This window comes from Eptatretus burgeri, chromosome 6 (assembly GCF_056783735.1).
Source record: "Eptatretus burgeri isolate ZD-2024b chromosome 6, Ebu_testis_v1, whole genome shotgun sequence".
NCBI lineage: Eukaryota > Metazoa > Chordata > Myxini > Myxiniformes > Myxinidae > Eptatretus > Eptatretus burgeri.
The window spans coordinates 32260166-32280600 of NC_140966.1; the positions used below are offsets into that span (position 1 = coordinate 32260166).

The 20435-nt window shown below is 41.6% G+C and overlaps 1 protein-coding gene across 3 annotated transcripts in view; it reads right to left on the reverse strand.

The window, feature by feature from the left end:
* Positions 1-20435, reverse strand: part of ROR1 (ROR family WNT receptor 1) — a 167964-nt gene that overhangs the window by 18975 nt on the left and 128554 nt on the right. For all 3 annotated transcript variants that reach the window (XM_085884491.1, XM_085884492.1, XM_085884490.1), the window contains one exon: positions 126-250. In XM_085884491.1, the coding sequence (XP_085740617.1) occupies positions 126-250 (125 nt within the window). The remainder of the gene's footprint in view (positions 1-125; positions 251-20435) is intronic.

Consider the following 20435-nt stretch of genomic DNA (forward strand, 5'->3'; position numbering starts at 1 on the left):
ATGAAAAAAGACCTCAACATTATATATCGGATTTGAACCTGGCATTGCAGCATGATGAGCAAAGTGCTCAGATGGGAATGGCAAACAGGCCAAACTGTTTTGTTTGACAAATTTCTGGTTACTACCTGTGATGTGGTTTTCCAGCTTCCCTTGCATTTCCAAAGAGTCGACGTAGATGCTGCGGTTGCCAATGAATCTTGCACATGCGATTCCACGGTAGGGTTGGCAGAATCCTGCAGTACCCGCGCCACTGCCGCCAAAGAATTATGGGTGTACAGGGAAACCAGTTTAGAATTGTGGTTCTATCAATAACCCATACAACAAATTATTTGTTATTGTGAGTTCCAGGCAAATAGAGCTTCAAATTTTGAAATTAACAAAATTTTAATGAAATATAGCAAAGAAGGAACTGAAGCTATCAGTTCCCCACCTTTTGTATCCGGGTAATATGAAAACTAAATCTTGAACGGTTTTTGAAATATTGCGTACACAAGCCAAGTTACCGAGATGATTGCCATGACAGCATAATTCAGTCAATCACAGCCGCAAACTAATCAGGTTGAGATAATATCATGAGGAATATATATCTGCAATATGAAAGCTAAATGTTCAACGGCTTTTGAAATATTGCGTACACAAAAGTACATGGACAGATGATCGGTCGGTCGGCCAGTCGGATGTTGCTCATTTTAATGTCCCCCGTCTCCAACATTGTCGGAGGGGCAGAGGACAATAATATGAACCGAACATGCAAACACAAAAAAATTGGCAATGATTATGATAAAGAACAACTATTTTTTGTAGTTCTGGTCTTAACTTTTATATAAACATTGTATCAGCAGACAGGGCACAAAAATGAAAAATGTACATCTTCATTCTTCTCGGGCCTTCTCCCATGATATGGGGTTGATGTTTGACCATGGCTGATGTGAGCAGGGGTTAGGCCAGGGTCCTGGTAATAACTTGCCTACTATTTGTTGAGAGACTGCACCATGGGATATTTAACATCCACCAGCAACAGTCCTCGTAGTTGTTACACCCAATTTAATGTCCATCCGAGGAATGACACATTTTGCAATGTAGCACCTGCCTGCGAAGCACAAATCCCACAGTTTGTTGTGGGGCTGGAATCAAACCCAGACTATATAGCTCAAAGGTAAGTTTTCTACCTCTGCACATTCCTATTGGATACTGGATCACTCTTCTGATTTTAGAATGATTCATACAGAATATAATCTTCTTCCGAAAAGCTTTTATTTTGTTTAATCAGCCGGACATACAAACATTGATAAGAGATCATCAAGTCAAAAGAAGGAAAAAAATAATTGAAGTGCTTTGTATTTGAAGATTCTATACCCACAATTAGATTCACACAAATCAGGAGTTTCAGTCAATCCTGAAGCATGACAAGTTGTACATTTGAGAAGTCTATGATTGTTATTTTTTGGCAAATTAAGTTGTTATTGTACACCAAAACTAGAACGACAACCTTCGTCACGACGTCGCCAGATATGCCTCTGCCCACATTATTCCATCATTATAATAATTGTACCAAGTTTGATTTAAATCCCTGAACCCAGATTTAAAATATTAAATTATTCTGGCTGCCAGACCCTACATCCGATCAGGCTGAAATTTAAAACATATATTCCACACGTCTGCTCAATCGTAACTGTGACGTTTCACATTGATTGATGAAGCGGTTCAAGAGAAATATTTTTGAAAAACAATTTCATTCCCACGATGTCCTCTTTATCAAATTAAACCATGTGACCGATGATGTTGAAATTTTCAACCAATATTCCCCATGCCGAGTCGATCATATTTTGAAAAAATGATTTCTCTGAAACCGCTTTGCCTTTCGATGCGAGACTTTGCAGTGATGATCCACTACTGTTGCTACAAATATTTTATTGAACAATGATCTCATCAGTCACATGATGTGGCAGCCACGTTGGTTTTAAATAAATAATTAAACGATTATTTTTCTGAAACCATTTAACCTATCAATACTAGACTTTGCAGTTATGATCCACTGCCCTTGCTGCACGCACTTGACTTAAAAATGACGTCATCAGTCACGTGGTGTGGCAGCCACATTGGTTTCAAGGAAAATAAAACAATATTTTTTTAAACCGCTATAGCAATTGATGCAAAACTTTGCAGTTGTGATTCACTGCCCTTTCTCCATGAAATGCAACATGTTTCCTATTGATCTATTAAGCGGTTTTGGAGAAAAAGGTTTTTTAATTTTCTGTTTTCAAACTAATTTGGCTGTTTCGGTTCAACGTGTTTGAAATTTTCGGTTTCAAACACGTGACCTGTGATGTCATCATTTCTGCACTGTATGCAGATATTTGATTTGATGATACTTGATAAATTTTGCTTCGATTGGATAAGCGGTTCCAGAGAACAGGATTTAATATTTTTCTTCAATCTAATATGGCTGCCGAACCACGTGACTTATCAATTATTCTTTATCATCATAATATCCCCAAATCATGGGGAACAAGCCTGTGAAGTTTCCCCTCAATCTGTCCAGCCGTTCTGGAGAAGAAGATTTATTTATTTATTTTGTATACAATGTCAAGGCTTGTGTGAGAGCAAACACACAGAATGTATAAGGGGAGCAGGTGATAAGAGGAGCTGGAGAGGAAAGGACAAAAGAGTGTGGAACAGAGACATTAGGAGATCTGTGGAAGGGATAGGGATGGGGCGGGGAACACGGGGAAAACAAAATGGACACCACAGGGACTTGCAGGTCATTACACGACTGGGACTTTCAGGAAGGAAAGCAGGGAATTTGAAGGAGGTGGGTTTGTGGTGGATGAGCAGGGGTAGAAAAGGTCGAGGTTTTGGATGGGGGAAGATAAGAGATGGTGGTGAAGAGCTGTTTTGAAGACCTGGAGGGAAGAGTGGGATTGAAGAGAGTGTGGGAGTTTATTCCAAAGGTGGGGAAAAAAGAGGGATGAAAGAGTGAAGGTGGACAGTGATTCTTGATTTTGGTTGTTTCACCAGAAGGGGGTTGCTGTCAAACCTTGAGCGCTCTGCAGAAATATGGAGTGGGGGGGGGGGGGACATATCGCAGACAGAGCAGAGAGAGGGGGCATGACCGGAGAAGAGACGGTCGAAGACAGAAAGACCACCGACCTGCCTGCAGTGAGAGTGAGAGACCCAAAGACTCAGCCTCATCACAGAAGATACCAGTGATCCAAAATGCCTTGGTTTCCACAGCGTGAAGCCGAGAAGGGTGAGAGGTGGGAGCACCAGCCCAGAGGGGAGAGTAGTACTCCATCAGGCTGTGGACGAAAGCTTTGTACGTTGTCAGCAGCTCAGTTGTGCCAAGAAAGGACTTTGCGTGATGGAGGATTCCCAGTCGGTGACTGGCTTTGGAGGCCAGCTTGGAAATGTGGCTTTCCCAGGAAAGATCATGGCAAGTAGTGAGACCCAGAAGCTTGAATGAAAGGACTTCTTCAACAGGATTGTTGAGAAAGTAGATGGGGGGGGGGGGGTTCCGGATGGTCATTTCAGAGAGACAGTGTGAGATTTGGCAGGGTTGAAATAAAAGCCATATTCCATGTATTGGACCAGTTTATGATTTTATCCAGATCTACAGAGAGTGAGCAGGCTGCAGCTTGCCGATATGAGGGATGAGAGATGGTACAGCAGAGGGTGGAGTCATCAGCAAAGAGATGAAGAGGATTTTCCAGAGAGTCGGAGAGATCATTGATGAAAACCAGAAAAAGAACAGGGCCCAGAACGCTACCTTGAGGAACTCCAGCCTGGACAGGAAGAGGTGCTAAATACAAGATGGCTGCCAGACGATGTGACCTATGACATCACACTTATCAAACTTAATTCATGATTGACAGTCGATCATTTGTGTGCAGTTTCACTTCAATATCCAAAGGGGTTCTGGAGAAGAAGATTTTTCCCATTTTTTTTTTAACAATATGGCTACCAAACCACGTGATGGATGATGTCATAATGTTTTTTCTGTGTTGAAATATTTCCTGAGATGAACCTCACAAATTTTCATACTGATGGAATGTCGCATTCTACTTGTCGAATTTTTATCCGGGATACCACTTCACCGATGACGTCATAGTCAAATCACTCTTATTCCCCATGCGGAGTAGTTGCCAGTTGCCAAGTTTCAATTTTTTCCATCGTCCGGTTGAGGAGATACAGAGGTCAAAAGTTTTTCCGTTTTTTCAACATGGCTGTCATCCCACATGACTTATGACGTCTTAATTATCATTACAATATCATGCACGATGAGTCGCATCTTTGCTCAAAATTTCGTGTCAATCGTATAAGCGGTTGCAGAGAAAACAGAGAAAATTTGCACGTATGTATGTATGTATGTATTTACGGACACACGGCTGTCGGGACAACTCAAAAGCATCATGCCGCCAACGTCGTCATCGTAGGCATAAAAATTGTGGTAATATGTAATGTATCCGATTAAGGGATGCACTCTCAAATATATTTCTAAAAATGATAATGTTCTTAATCACCCCTTTGTGTTTCTCCAGCATCCATATTTTTATTTGCTTTCCACTTCCCTTCTTCAACTAAAATCCATCTCCAATCTCCACCTTCGCATCAAAACTTGCGCCATCATCTTCGTGTAATGTGAGCACTGCACGCTGTCTCCTTTGAGACTTAGTGTTTCGTGCCACTGCCCTTGAGAGACTTCATTCTCACAATCAAGTTCAACTTTCTTTGTGCCTTTGCAGCTCATCTTAATATCTTTCTTCCCACCTGGTGGCGCTGCAACTTGACATTGGAAGATGCAACCGTTTCCAAGAAAGTGTAAGATGAAGAGATACGGTTTTGTGTTCGAAATGCATCGATTGCTGATCAAAATCATTTGACTTTAATGTCACATAACCCTTTTCTTCTTTAACGGCTCTAATTATTCCTACATTCGTGTGGGTTGGCCGTGGGAGATTTTTGGCCCACGTCTCTCATGACCTGGCTGGCCAGGCCTGGCGATCGACGAAGTAGTCAGGACAGAAATTTGGAATTTGGCTATCGTGCCGGTGATAGCTTACCTTCCCTTCGCGAACAACACTGTGGGATCTTTAATGTCCACCGACTAATGCTGGCAGACTGGACGCCCAGCTTAACGTCCATCTGGGGGATGGCACACACATTGATGAATTACCCTGCCTGTGAAATGCTGGGATGACAGTTTACAACTGGGCCGCAATTTCAAACCCAGTCTAGACAGCTTACAGGTGAGTGTGCGTACCTCGAGGAGTCTAGGGCATCCTTCCAGCCCACTTTAATGTCACTTATTGACAAACAAAATCAATTCCAGAAGATTGAAACCGAGTATTTACAATTTATTAGAGATGGTATATCAGTTTCTAATAATTCAGAAACATTGTCATCTTTTGAGCAACCTGTGTCGCATGCACCCAAAATTCGGGTAACATTTAGTGTTTGTCATTTTAGATGTTCCACATAACTCATGGAATAAAAGATCCCAGGCAGATTACAACAATGACAATCTCCTGCATGTGATTGATTTACAAACTCTACTGGAAGCCTATATTACAAGCCCGACTCTGGCAGGACATCCTGCCAGCTTGTACCGATGGCAATAGATTCAGATCAGCATTCTTGGCTACCTGGGATTTCACTTTAAAAGCTAAGTTTTATTTACTGGCCATACTCTTTCCCATCAGGACCACATTAAGAAATATTATAAGCCTCTTTTTTTCACGTTTTTCACCCAGGCGTGTATATTATAAAGAGACGTGCTACAAGCTACAGGTAAGTAAGGACAATTTGCTTCATGATAATGTAAATAAAAAATAACAATAACCACTTATACAAAACAAGCAAGGAAGGCATCAGGAACATAAGCAAAAAAAAATTGTTGCAGCTTAATAAACTAGAACTTGCATAATTTGAAGAGTCGAGGTAGGAAAGGGGGTAAGGGGGTAGTGAGTTGGTGGAAATTTCACCATTTTTATTTTCATAATATGTGGATGGCCCCCAAATGACCTCCAACTGGGAAGGTATCCAGTTCTTAGAGACGACGTTAAAAAGGATTGTTACAACAATACTACTGTGAATAACGTCTGATGTAAACTTCAGAATGTAATGTGAAAGAAAACATGGCTCGGTCTTTGAAGGAAAACCTAAATGAAGACATATTTCAGGCCATTAGAGGGCTTCTTCCTGCCTTTGAACATTCATTTATTTTGATTACAACCAGTGATGTAAGACTCGAGTGACTTGAAGTAAAACTCATCTATAGGCTTTAACTTGGACTCGAGGGGTGAGGACTCAACCTTGAGATTATACGACTCATAACTCAAATGAAATACTCGGTCGAGTCCAATGTAATAACGATTCCTTAAGTTTATAAATGTTTCCACTCGCCATGAGATAACTCGAGCCTCGTTTATAAACTTGCAAACACAGCTTTTAAAGCCCTCGTGCAAAAGCACGTAAAACATCGCTGACTGCATTGAATGTCAGATTTTAAATTATAAACTTGTTCCTCTTCTTATGTATTTCAAGTGTAAGGTCATACATTTAAAGTGGGAAATGCAGTTGGTTTCAGGGTGTGGTCAAACAATGACCCTGACAGTGCAGTGAATCAATTTATTTGCATTTGCTGGGGACTATCGGACTTTCAGAAAACTGTCTGCACAACATGCTAAACTCATCAGGCTGGATGAGCGTTTCTTTTAATTGCAACTCTAATGCAACATGACATTGAGTCCACAAGTTCAGGCATCTAAAACTATTTTAATCCACCCAGCAAAGAACGGCATTACAAGAATAACACCAATTTAAATCAATGGTACAGTTGAGGACAAACCTCAGTTGACATATATATTTACAGGAAAAAAAAATGCTCATTGCTGAGCTTAAAGCTTTGACTGTATGTTGATCATTATCAAAAAGCAGCGCAGTTGTCTTCTTTCGTGTGCAACACATGGCTGTGGGTAGCATGACGAGGGAGTCGAGTTTAATTTTGAAGGCTGCAGCTGCTTTCTGATGCGGTGCCCCCTATAAGTTCGAGCAGGAATTTGGAATGTGTTCAAGATGTCGGCAATCGATCACTTGCTCTACGCTTAGGACACCTTGGGATCTTTAATGTCCAATAATATAATTAACATTGGAAGATGGGACACCAAGTTGAAGGGGGATCCCAAATGCTCAGACCACCTCGACGTTAACCTATCCCTTGATATCCTACAAAATAGATATGATGTCTTTTTCTGGTTTCCAATTTATAAGGTATGCAAGTTTGCAATTAAAAAACTTCTTCTTCTTCACGATTAGCCGTGATATCTCACCATGAAGGCGAGCGTCACTTCCGTATTGTTTATGGTTTACATCGCGATACGATTTAACCCAAACGGTGAATAAGTTCCGAATTTCTACAAATATGCTGAGTCAATGCGTCCTTGGTGGTTGTAATACAAACCAAGACGGTGTCGTGCTTCACCATTTTCCGGAAGATCGAAGGGTTGCCAGAAATTGGATGAGGTTTGTCCGAAATACCCACATGGATCGAGCCGCCAAAATATCCCGTTTTGTGCTCGGAACATTTTACAGTGCACTGTTATGAAACAACATCGATGACGAGATTTTGTGATTCTCGCCATGAATGATAGAGGATGTCATACCCATGGTTAAGTGGAAGAAACAGCCGTCACTCGAAACTGTAACACCATCTCTACCCAGCTACCAGCACATGTACACGGACAATTAGAGTGGTGATTCCAAACACCTGATGCCATTGCCCGGCAGATACCACAAGAGCACCTAAATGTAATTATCTATTATCAACACAAATATCTACAAATCAAATGAACCACCATCTATTTATAGTAAAGAGAACATATATATATATATATATATATATATATATATATATATATATATATATACATATACATATACATATATACATATACATATATATATATATATATATATATATATATATATATATATATATATATATATATATATATACATATACATATATATATATATATATATATATATATATATATATATATATATATATATATAATGTCTTCCAAGAGCATTTGACTGAGGACTGGAAATTACTTCAGGGTCCCCCCCAGCCCCCTCCACCATCTCCCCATCAACCATCACCCCACAATACCCACCACCATCTCACACCCCCTCTCCACCTTTCTCTCCCCTCCACAATCACCATCCACTATGGAGGGACATCGACACCTCACAGACATGACAGTGGGACACGGCACGGACACAAATGGCATATGGGAAAAGTATAAAACGTGACGATCCCATAACATACAAGACACTCGGTCAGCTTGCGACGGTGGGACAAAGCATTTGTTGACCATTTTGTTTGCGATGCCCGAGTGTGCTCGGTAGCACCCATGCTGTTGAGCGGTGACAGGTATTTCTGCTCAATTAAAATATAAACCGATTTATCAATTAATACAAAATCCCTCCCTCATGAACTGACAACTTAACGGAAAATCAAACCTTACCGAGCTGAAGTGATCATGTGACCAGCATTTTCATTTTCACGAACACTTCCACCATCTTCCTCTGAATCACTCACACAAGGCTCAAAATGATACGGATCCACAATTCCCCCGAAAGCGTTTCCTGGCACACGTCGAATACATTATGGGTAAGTTTTGTATATGTTAAGAGCATGCTGAAGCACGCTGGCAGATGTCGTAGTACGCCAAGCACGTCGACAAATTTTAAGCATGCTCAAAATTTTTCGAGGTATGCCAGCGTATAGTATGACGCACACGTTCCGCATACGCTGGCCATAAGTTAAAGGCAAGTTATGCGATCGTTGACACATGTCGACACACGTTACTTGTAAGTTACTCATAAGTCGAAACACGTCGAGGTAATGTTTAGCGTACCCGAAACTTATTTCTAACCTATGAGTAACTTGCTTTGAACCTATGTGTAACATATCTCCAACGCATATTGACGTATGTAGACGTATTTGACGTCTTCCGGCCGACCACAGAACTTGCTGAACATGTTTCTAACTTACATCTACCGTATAATGGCGTATTGGCAGCGTTTAGGGGAATTGGTATATAAAAATGGGCTTCACAGGAGGAACCCGTCAGTGTTCCAGACGCCATGGTTTTTTTTTATTTGGTTTTTTTTTTCTTTTCTTCGGCATGACGGTGATGTGACACTTCGATTTCTAGTGCGGTTATAATATAATAAAATTAATAGGCTGCCGCTCAACAATTTAAATAATAACCGCGCGAGAAATCGAAGTGTCACATCACCGTCATGCCGAAGAAAAAAAAAAAAGAAAAAAAAACATGGAGTCTGGAACACTGACGGGTTCCTCCTGTGAAGCCCATTTTTATATACTAATTCCCCTAAACGCTGCCAATACGCCATTATACGGTAGCTGTAAGTTAGAAACACGTTCAGTAAGTTCTGTGGTCGTCCGGAAGACGTCAAATACATCTACATACGTCAATATGCGTTGGAGATACGTTACACATAGGTTCAAAACACGTTACTCATAGGTTATAAATAAGTTTCGGGTACGCTAAACATTACCTCGACGTGTTTCGACTTATGAGTAACTTACAAGTAACGTGTGTCGACGTGTGTCAATGATCGCGTAACGTGCCTACAACTTATGGCCAGCGTATGCGGAACGTGTGAGTCATACGCTGGCATACGTCGAAAAATTTTGAGCATGTTAAAATTTGTCGACGAGCTCGGCGTACTGCGACGTATGCCAGCATACTTCAGCGTGCTCTTAACGTTTACAAAACTTACCCATAATGCATTCGACGTGTGCCAGCGTTTTAGACAAATTTTTCATACGTCGGCAGATGCTGGCTAAATCGTCAAGGTGTGACAGCCCCTTAAACCGCCGTTCAGATCAAGAATGCTTCAACTTGTGACGTCACTGGAGAAATCGAGAGTGGACACACTCGGGCCTTTTTTCGACACTTTGTGATCGGCAAAAAAATTGCATTTTTTTTTACTTTCAAATTAGATTGTGATTAATGATTGTCAAAGGTTTTCAGAATTATTATTTTTTTGCATTTGGGTTCTCCTTTAAGCTCATTATTGGATGCTATGTGAAGTCGGTGTCCTGTTTTCCATCTCGTGTGATTGAAGACCTTACCAAAAATTAATTTTGTAAACAGCCCCGATTAGGATTAAAAAAAAAACCAAGGCTTTTTTGGGGGGCCGGCGTCAATTTATGTTAGATATGAAGCTGATTTTGTACATTTTATTGTTGAAATTCCTTGTGAAATGACCAATGTTGTAAATAGTTCACATCTATCAACAAAGTAGCATAGCTTCAGACTTCTGACAGTTTATACCAGGACCATGTCCTAATAAATACGTGACTTTTGACATGACGTATGAATGCTAAATGAGGCCTTTTGCGCATGCGCTGTGTGTGTTTAAACCGATTCGGTTCTGCTCACTGGGCACTTTTAACCTGTCGTTGCTCGTGCGAAATCTGTGATTCAACTCGTCTTTTCACCATAATTTTCAGCATTTAGATGAAAGAGTGCAAATTTCAAAATGGTTAATCATACGGTAATTGTTGTGTTCCTGAATGAAAATCGGGCCAATGGAAATAGAGGAGATACGAGAAATATCTGTGGATGACACCGAGAGGTGTTGATTTCCTCTCACTTCCTGTTAATACAATTAGCAGGCCGCGGTGAACACAAAAAAAATACACACAAATGGGACAAATGGATGCTTCAACTTTTAGCAATAGATGCAAAAATGTAGCATAATTTATCTTGTGGCCCCGGAACCAAACAAACAATACATTTATAACAGTCCTAACAGCTCCTGTAGCTCCAACCCCTCTTACCCCCCCCCCCCCGCCTCCACCCTCCCAACATGATAAATAGCATATATCATCAGTCATCACTTTAAACTTACCCTGCATATCCAAAAGCCTCAGATATGTCTTTCCCATCGGTGTTAAGAAGCAACTTGTCCAGATAAACCCGTCCATTCAATGGTAGCGATCTGTCGGGGGTTTGTGTCGCACACGCCCGTCCCCTTGGGCCTTGCACCGGCCCACATGATTGGAGAGTTTGCAGTACGGGCTGTTACCCGTTTGGCGAGCTGAGAAAGTTCTCCAAGTCTTTTGTTGTGCAGAGGCACAGAACTTTTTCTCAGTTACTTTTCCAAGTATTTTCACCTTATTTGAGAAGCTTGGTGAGCTATTGTGAGTAACAATCCGTATCTACCACACACAATATACTTTAAATGATGCCCTGAATGCCGGTGTTTCCCGGTGTTTCTGTGCATGCATGCCAAGCATTCTGGGGTGGAATACATCATTTTGAAAGACGCATATTATCTGATTATGAAACTATGACTTGAATCCTCTCCTCTTCTTCTCACTTGCATATTTTGAAATCATTGCATCAACATTTAGGTCTTTAAGAATTTATTTCTCTATGGAGAGCAAATAGTCTGGCAGATAAGTGAAATATTTGGGGAAATTGTGCCTTTGATGATACAAGCATGAACTTTGGCACACTGTTAGATCATACCCTAAGGAAGATATTTAGCTTTAGGGCCATCGCAGAATTGTCCTGTGGCCAAAATGGCGGCCATTTTCCAAAATGGCCACCGCCGGTTGCTATTTTACCTTTGTTGTCTTATTTTACCTCTGTTGTCTGTTATTTTACCAAAATGTCTCTGTTGAATGAGTTTCACGTTCAATGCTCTGACGGGTGAACTTGTGGGTTTCTGGGTCATCATCGTGGTGTGTTTTCCTCTTTTCAGTCCTCCGAAGTTTTGTTTTGTTATACTGCAATCTGCAGGAGTCTTGGCTTTGTGAACCCGGAATGCTGCCTCGATGCCCTGACCCTCATCCAGTTGTGACAGTTTTAGTTTTCTTGGCAGGCAACTGATCTTGTCGAATGCTACAAGATGCTCAGCTATGGTCCTGTATCCTGCCCCATCTGTGCCATGTGCTGAATTATATGGACATGTCAGCATCTCATCTGTGTCTTCCTGACACAGCACACATTTGTTCCAGTCTGTGGTCGGGCACTGTTTACCTGATGAGCTCGGCTCATCAGGGTCCACCACCTTGTATCGTTTGGCCTTGTCCCTATGCACTATGCTACTTCAAAACAGCATATACTAGTTATAATATGAGAACAGTATGTACTCGTTATACCACCACCACTCTACCATAAGCTGAAATCTCCAGGAAAATATGTTGGCTGCCACCACAGTCACAGTCCAGGTCAACTGAAAGCATACAGATATACATGCAGATTAGGCATTGTTACTAGGTGTACACAAGTACACAAAAGCTGTACGAACAACATAGATTATCATTGTTATGATGTTCTGTGTGAATATGCAGCAAAATATATGAATACACATGAACATAATTATGAGGTCAGCACACAACTCATGGGCTACTTCTGAAATTCCAGAAAATGTGCATAACTCCGCTAATATTTGATGGTTTTACTATTATTTAATTCCCTGAATGCTAGATATATGTAGTTTGGCAGTTGCTAGCATGTTATAAATAGTACCACTGCATTCCTCATCCTTGAAAATGTACGATTAGCCACCAGAATCAATATCCTAGCTGGTCTAGAACCTGAGAAACTGATAAAATAACAACCGGTGGTGGCCATTTTGGCCACAGCACAATTCTGCGATGGCCCAACAGCTAAATATCTTCCTTTGGGCATGATCTAACAGTGTGCCAAAGCTCATGCTTGTATCATCAAAGGCACAATCCATTCCCATATCTGCTGGACTAAAAGTTAGTTTTGATGCGTTTCACCCATGACAGAGCACAAGTAATTATTGATCCTCTTTAACACACTGAAAGATCGCTCTGCTATCTCAATTTAAATAGGCAGGAGGAGATTTTCCAAATGTGGGAATGAGCTGCTTTTTCAGTCAGGTACTGAAGATATTCAAGAACTCCTTGTGACTCTGTGTCGAAGGAAAAGTAGTCTGAAATGACGTCAGTTCTGCTTCACGTTCCCTTGGTAATTAATTCGGAAATTGCTCAATAAGAATGGATACTTGTTGCTCAATTTCTTTAGAAGACAGTTTTGACAACTGGTCCGGATGCAAAAGTCCAAAGAGCTTGCAATCATCTTGTATACCCTCAGCTCAAGCTTTGATTTCACCTGCCATTCTGTCTAGTATGTTGAAATACACATTTACTCAGTAGTGTTGAACAGATGTGTCTGGAAGCTCATCCTCAGGCTGAGCTATTGAGTTGTTGAACTCACCAGGCTGATGAGTGACTTGCCTGACCTGAGTTATCTTGAAAGCAGACTCCTCTTCCTCCAAACCTTGGGACAGACAGAGATGTTTGGCTCTTTTCATGTATGCTTCAAATTTATTAGCATTCTCCTTGCCTACAAAGTTAGAGCTGCCTTCTTAAAATGGTCGAGGACAAGGAACAGATCATTCCTCTTGGCTTGCAGCAAGCAGTTGGGAGCATCTATAATGAGCAAGGCGTCATTCCACCAGAAGAAACAGAACAGAAATTGCCAGTTCATGTGGTTTTGTGGACCGATTGTAGCATTGAAGAGGTTGAATGTTAGTTTTGGTTATTTTGGGTCACAGGCAGAAATTTTTAAGTCCTTCTCTATTTCCTCCTCCTTTTACAAGCCAGACTTGGACTTGTAGCTCATTTCTGCCATGATTTAAATAAAAGCCAAGAGTCGTGTGTAAGTCACTGGGCCTTAACAACGGCACTGCTCAGTGATACTGTAATTGGCGGCCCGCCGGAACATGGGTGGGCATGACTCACCAATCACCATAGTGCCAGAGAGGAGCGTCGCATGTCCTCAAAGGTGGAGACTTCCAATGGGGGGGGGGGGGAGGGGGTGATAAAAGCTCATTCAGGCCCTGACTGCAGGCACTTGGACTGCTTTGGGATGCAATCTTGGTTCCCTGGATCTGAATCCCTGGAGGTCTTCCTACTTAGCGAAACCAGCCACACCATACTTTACAGGATCATCCCATTATACAGCAGTGTCCCATGTTCCATTTCATACCTCCCCAGGACACCATTTTTTGGATACATGATCAAGGCTCGTGGAAGAGCGAGAGCAGAATGGAAGGGAACAAAATGGAAAGGGGGAAACACCAACAGCAGAGTAGAAGTGAGAGTGATATCAAGGGGGAGAAGGATACAAGGGGGTGAGCAAGGTTGCCACAAGCTGAATGGAATACAGCAAGAAGAGGAAGGGGAAAGCAGAAATGAAACAGAAAAGGAACAATCTAACTGACAACTTACAGATGAAACAAGGTGAGGGAGAGGGGGTTTCAAATCACAATAACCTGGAAAAGGGGAATGCTTGGGAATGGGGTCATTTGGGATAGATGAGATCATGAGTATAAATGTAGGATGACCGGAGGTAGTGGTGAACAGTTGTATTGAAGCCTTGATGGGAAGAATGTGACTGAACAGACTGGGGAATTTTGATTCCACATGTGAGAGAAAAGAGGATCAAATAAGTGGAGGTGAGCAGTGAGCCTGGATTTTGGGAGTTTAAAAAGAAGAGTGTTACTGACACACCATGTGTACCCTACAGAAACCTGGGATGGACAGAGTGAAGAGAGGACAGAGGGTGCAAGACCAAAAAAGGAGGTGATAGAATACAGAGACCACCAACCTGTCCACAATGCTAAAGCAACAGCCCTCGACCCTGAGCTTCACCACAGGAATTTCCAATGATTTTGAGGACCTTGCTTTCCATGGCATTAAGAAAGGAAATGTGTGAGGCAGGAGCACCAGCATGAAAGGGAGAGCAGCAGTCCAACAAGCTGTGGATGAAGGCCTTGAAGGATAAGAGTTCAGTTGTTCCAAGGAAGGTCTTTGCACAATGGAGAATGCCCAATCCATATGCTCAAGATATGTCTAGAGAGACGGCCCTGATATCGTGTCTGATATTAAGGGCTTCCATCCATTGTTTGGAGAGTCGTAGCAGCATGTGCAATGGAGAATGACCAGGTGTGAATCCAAACTGATTATCTGAGATCATTCTGTTGCAGAAAAGTTAGGATTTGATGTCAACTGCAATGATAGATTCCATGACCATGCTTATCATTGGAAACAAGCTAATTGGCCTGCAGAGAAGAGGATCCATTTTTTGTCCTGTATCATCATATTTTTGTCGTGGTGCCAATTAACATGGCGAACAATATTTCTGCGATGGAAACTTCAGCGATTTGATTAATAGACAAAGTGACATCGACAGGTGTTTCTGACTGCTCAAACTCAGACAGTCACTACATGTACCCCTATGATCAGCACGAATCCTGATGACACACAATAATTGTCTGTATACTCTGGTAGCAGTCTTGGCACAGTAAATTATGTACAAATGCATGAACTATTGCTGCCCTCATTCGTGTGCACTGTGAGCTTATGCAACCGTGATCCTACATGTAATACTTTATGGGTTTGCTAAGTATAAGCATACGTTTTGCCAATTCTTCCTCATCATAGAGATTGAAAATCATGTCTATGGACCAACAGAGGGGAAGGCTTTCTTTAAAGCTTCTGGGTCTCACTATCTGCCATGACCTTTCCTGGGAAAGCCACATTTCAAACCTCACCTCCAAAGCCAGTCCACAGATCTCCTAATATCTCTTCCGCACTGTTTTGTCCTTCCCACTCCCTCCCCTCTTGTCTCATGCCCTCCTTGCTGTGCATTGTGTGTTCGCTCTCATACAAGCCTCGACAAGGTATACCAAAATAAAAAATAAAAAAAACATGGGTTATTGCCAGAAACATCCACTTCCTCCAACGAAAGATTATTGCCAGAAAAGTCCACTTCCTCCGATGAAGGGTTATCGCCCGAAACATCAGCTTCTCCTTCCTTGCTTTCCACGGCGGTTAATGTACCTTTATCAACGTCCTGATGATTTCATCTATTGGACGTATAACTGGCTCTTCATTAACCTTTTGTAAACTTGTGTAATCATAATATTCTGTATTTTTGGTGAAGATCTGTGAAACTCTTCTCCTGGACATAACTTTTGTAGTTATCTTACAGTCTTGGCCATTACTTGTGGAATTTTATTATTTTTTCTGTTCATGCTCCCTCTCTCACCTACCCCTACACAAATGTTCTTGTGATCAAAACCACGATCTCACAACACCATTCTTCACTCGCTCAACACCACCATTCCTCACTCGCTCAACACCACCCTTCACATTGTCCGGCCTCTTCCCAACCTCCATCTCGCACACAAAGGCTCAATCAGTGCATAGCACTAATCTCCTCTCCACAGGGAGAACATTGCACAGGAGTTGGACAAAATACCAGCTTCTACTCGTGTCCTTAACCTCTGTCTCTGTCTCCTCTCTCCGTCTCGTCTCTCTGTGTCTCGTCTCTCTGTGTCTCGTCTCGTCTCGTCTCTCTGTGTCTCGTCTCGTCTCGTCTCGTCTCGTCTCGTCTCGTCTCGTCTCGTCTCGTCTCGTCTCGTCTCGTCTCTCTCTCTCTCTCCCCTCTCTCTCTTCATCTTTTAAATAGTATATGTTGTCATAAAAGCACATTCATGATTTAAAATTTCTTCTTACCTGTGTTCAATAACAACTAATTTATTTCCACGATTGACTGTTGAGACCCACCTCCCCTTTTCACTCATGCTGATCCATTCTCATATGCTTCCCCTCCAACCCTACCACAATCTCACTTGCTAACTCCTGAATTTCAAAATAGAGGGATTAAGTAGGAAATCTTCACTCTCTGGGGGAAAGGGAGGGGAGGATTGAGAAGTCAAGGAGGATAAGAGAGGGAGGAAAATGAGAGTTGGAGTGAATGAGGTGGATATAATTTGATACCCTGTTTATGGAAATTAAATGTCGAAGATTTCACAACCACAGCAATTATCAATATATATCAATGGGGTATGGGCTCAGACAGATTTTCTTTCTTTGAAGCATCTTATCTGAGATCCAAAACACCATTTATAGTAGCAGCACCATTGCTTTGCTTTTTGCTCTTCGACCTCCTTTTCCAAAAATCTGCTTTTAAGATTTGGGGCTGTGAAGGAAGCCATACTGGAATTGCTAAACTTCTCTTAGATCGCAAGCATTTCAGTTCTGAATTCCTGTTTAATTTCCTTCCTTGGTCTGTTTCTCACTTTATTCAGCCCTAAAAAAAATAATTAGCCTTGTGAGAAATGTTAATGCAAGTGCCTGTGCCTCTTTGCTGATCCAACCATTTCTGTCACATCCCCCAGCCCCGCGGCATATTCACACCTTGTGGTGGACTGCTGTGGGCCGCGACCCTCGACCCACGGCCTAATAAGAGCCAGGCCTAGTGCAGCTCTGCCCTGCCAAGCGGATAGCAGCGGAAAGGACACATCAATCTTAATCGTGACCATCACTTACTTGCTCACCAATTCCTCGCTCACCCACTACTCAAATGTCCAACTGCCACTTTCACTCAAATCTTCAGCAGCTTATTCTCATGCATTGTCTTGTGTTGCATGATTTTTTTTTTTGTCATTTCCTCACATTTTCGGACTCAAATCACTCAGCTATGGTTTTAAAATCAACCTGCCACAAGCAATTGCAAGAAAGATAACTTTTTATTTTTCTCACAAGCCGAGACGATTAGGCTCGGCTTTAAAACCAAGCCCGTAGTTGGGGGTGGTATCCATGGTGATCGCATTTCAAGCAGAACGGGCGGTGGACACCACAGGCCTCCTTGCTAATCCAGCCCAACACCCGATAGCACATCAAAGAGACTCATTTTTTTTTTCATGCCCACCATATCACGCCATCTCCACAGTCACCAGTCTTTCAATGCTACATCACCTCCTCGTGACCTATCTTCTCCATGGAATCATACACCAGACTTTTCAACCATAAACAAACTGGCAACCACGAGACCACTTGTTTTCAACCGTTCCCATAAAATCCACAAAGCACTACAATTTGAGAACGACCTGATCTACTCCTTCCCATTTTTAGAAATTTGACATTTGTTTCACCTTAATGGCTCAGAGACGAGCAAAGGGTTCTGTAGCTAACAACACTACAAACTGATGATTAAGTAGAGTCAGCTGATTTCTATATAACTATGATCTCATGCTATTGTGTAGAAATGATCTATCCTGCTAAAATATATCAGTAATTAGTCAATGGCCAGCACTGAAAACCTGGAGCAATTTCTATGTTGCACTTGTCACTGATAAACTCGAGCAATTATTTCATAATTCTGTTGGAGAATTGTTCAGTCTGGTGTATGACGCTTCATACACCATCAAGAGTGCAACAGCCAAAGTGCATTCTGTAAATAAAATGCACTGACATTTCAAACATTTTTCATTGTTCTGTTTTGGTGGTGGCACATCAATTCCTTAAAGGATGACAATGTAAGATGTATGAATAAAATAAAATAAAACTATAAGCTTTCATCTCCGTCTGAAGCTTGACTACGATTTGGTATGGCTAATGGCAATTATATTCAAAATGAATATAAATACACATATTAGAATGGGAGAATATGAACCCAATAAGAGCCATCCTAATTCCAACCTGCTCTTGAGTTTGAAGGGACACATCTACAGACATCTGATTAATTTACATGGCCATATGACCTGGGATTCACGATTCACCAAAGTGCCCAAAGATAATCGAAAGTATTTTTTGATGGCCTCCATTTCTGAAAAGATGTGTATTAGGCCCGTACCCGGGGGGAGAGGTGGTGCATCGGGGGTGTACACACCACCCCCCCCTCAAAAGAAATCACAAAAGTCCACATTTTTTAAGAGGCATTCTTTTTAGTCAGGTTAATTTGAAAGAAAACAACAACAAAGGGAGGAAAAAAAACACCAACGCAGACCTTCCTTAAACATGCATGGCTTGTAACCTGCACAATGTACGTATTCTTGTTATAACTTGACCCTGTCTCATTGGGTGGTTGCTGTGTTTCACTGAACGCTTGTGTTAATGCACCATTAATGTAAAATCCAATCCCATTCAAGTTTTATTTTATGCTGCAGGCATGCATGATATCCGATGATACATGTCGAAAACGCGTGGGGGAATGAATCACGCACAACATGTGATTCATTCACTGTATTTGACGGTTTTCCCAAGAAGGATGGAGGTAAAGGGAATGGTTAGGTGCCAGTATCATTATGTGGTCTTTTAAACTTGAAAGGGCCCATTCGTTATATAGACCTGGTCATATCAAACAAGCTAATGTTCATATAGGCTACATGCATGTAGTCTACAAATGTGTGCTGTAAGAGATTGTGCCACCAGTGAGTAGATGTGCATGTATGAACTGTGAGAGGAAGGAAACTTTGTTGTGCATGGGAAAGAAACGAGCCAAACAGTTAATCAATTAATTTTCGCTGTTAATTTTAAAAGTTTTTGAAAGGTCTGTTTGTACGTGGATTATACACACGTGTCGAAACTGCAAACGCCAACTTGTGATGCTGGTTATCCCCGCACAGAGTTCAGGATCCCCCAGGAATCCTTTTTTGTTCTTGGCCCATACTGTGGATTCGCTATCACAGCAAAGATTGGTATTCCTGTCAGCAAAGCGACAGGTCCTATATGCTAGTTGTCATTGAATTGACAGCCTGTCCAAGCTATGGACGGTGGATCAGTTTGCCAAGAAGCACCCGAGAAGGCTGGAACTTGGAACCCTGTTGAAAGACCAAGCGAACAGTAAGTACCTGCCTCGATGTATTTTTAAAATTTGATCTTATCCTCTCATTATGCTGAAAAGTGTCTATGTTTACCTGTGAGAATGTAATTGAAAAATCATGCTTTTGATCATCCAATTCATGTCCAATTCATTGTTTCTCATCTTCCCCCCCCCCCCTCACGAGTATTGACCACAAACACTACTTCGATAGACCTGATTGATGAACTTACTTTTAATACTAGAAGGGCACTCGGTAGAGCGCATACCTCCGCCATGTAATGCCTGGTCCACGAGATCACATCGGGCCCAATCCATTTTTGAAATATCATGCTATATATCATTTTTGGCCTGATCTCTCAATGGTGAGGAATCACTTAAAAAATTAAATAATCCTCATATCCAGGTCTGGATTCAGATCTTCACAAATACCTAAATAATTTCTCCTTGTCACACAACCAACATGTCCAACAAATTTCATCGAAATCCGTCCACAACTTTTTGAGATATCATGCTATATATTAGTTTAGCCCTATCTCTCTATAGTGAAGAATCACTTAAAAATTATAGTAGTCGGATCTGGAGCTGGGTCTTCACCAAAATCTAATCAGTTTGTCCTTGTCACACACTCAACCAGTCCACAAAATTTCATCCGGCTCCATCTACAACTTTTTGAGATATCCTGCACCCAACACAGGCAAACAAACAAACAAGAAGAAGACGTCGTTCAGAGCACGATACATG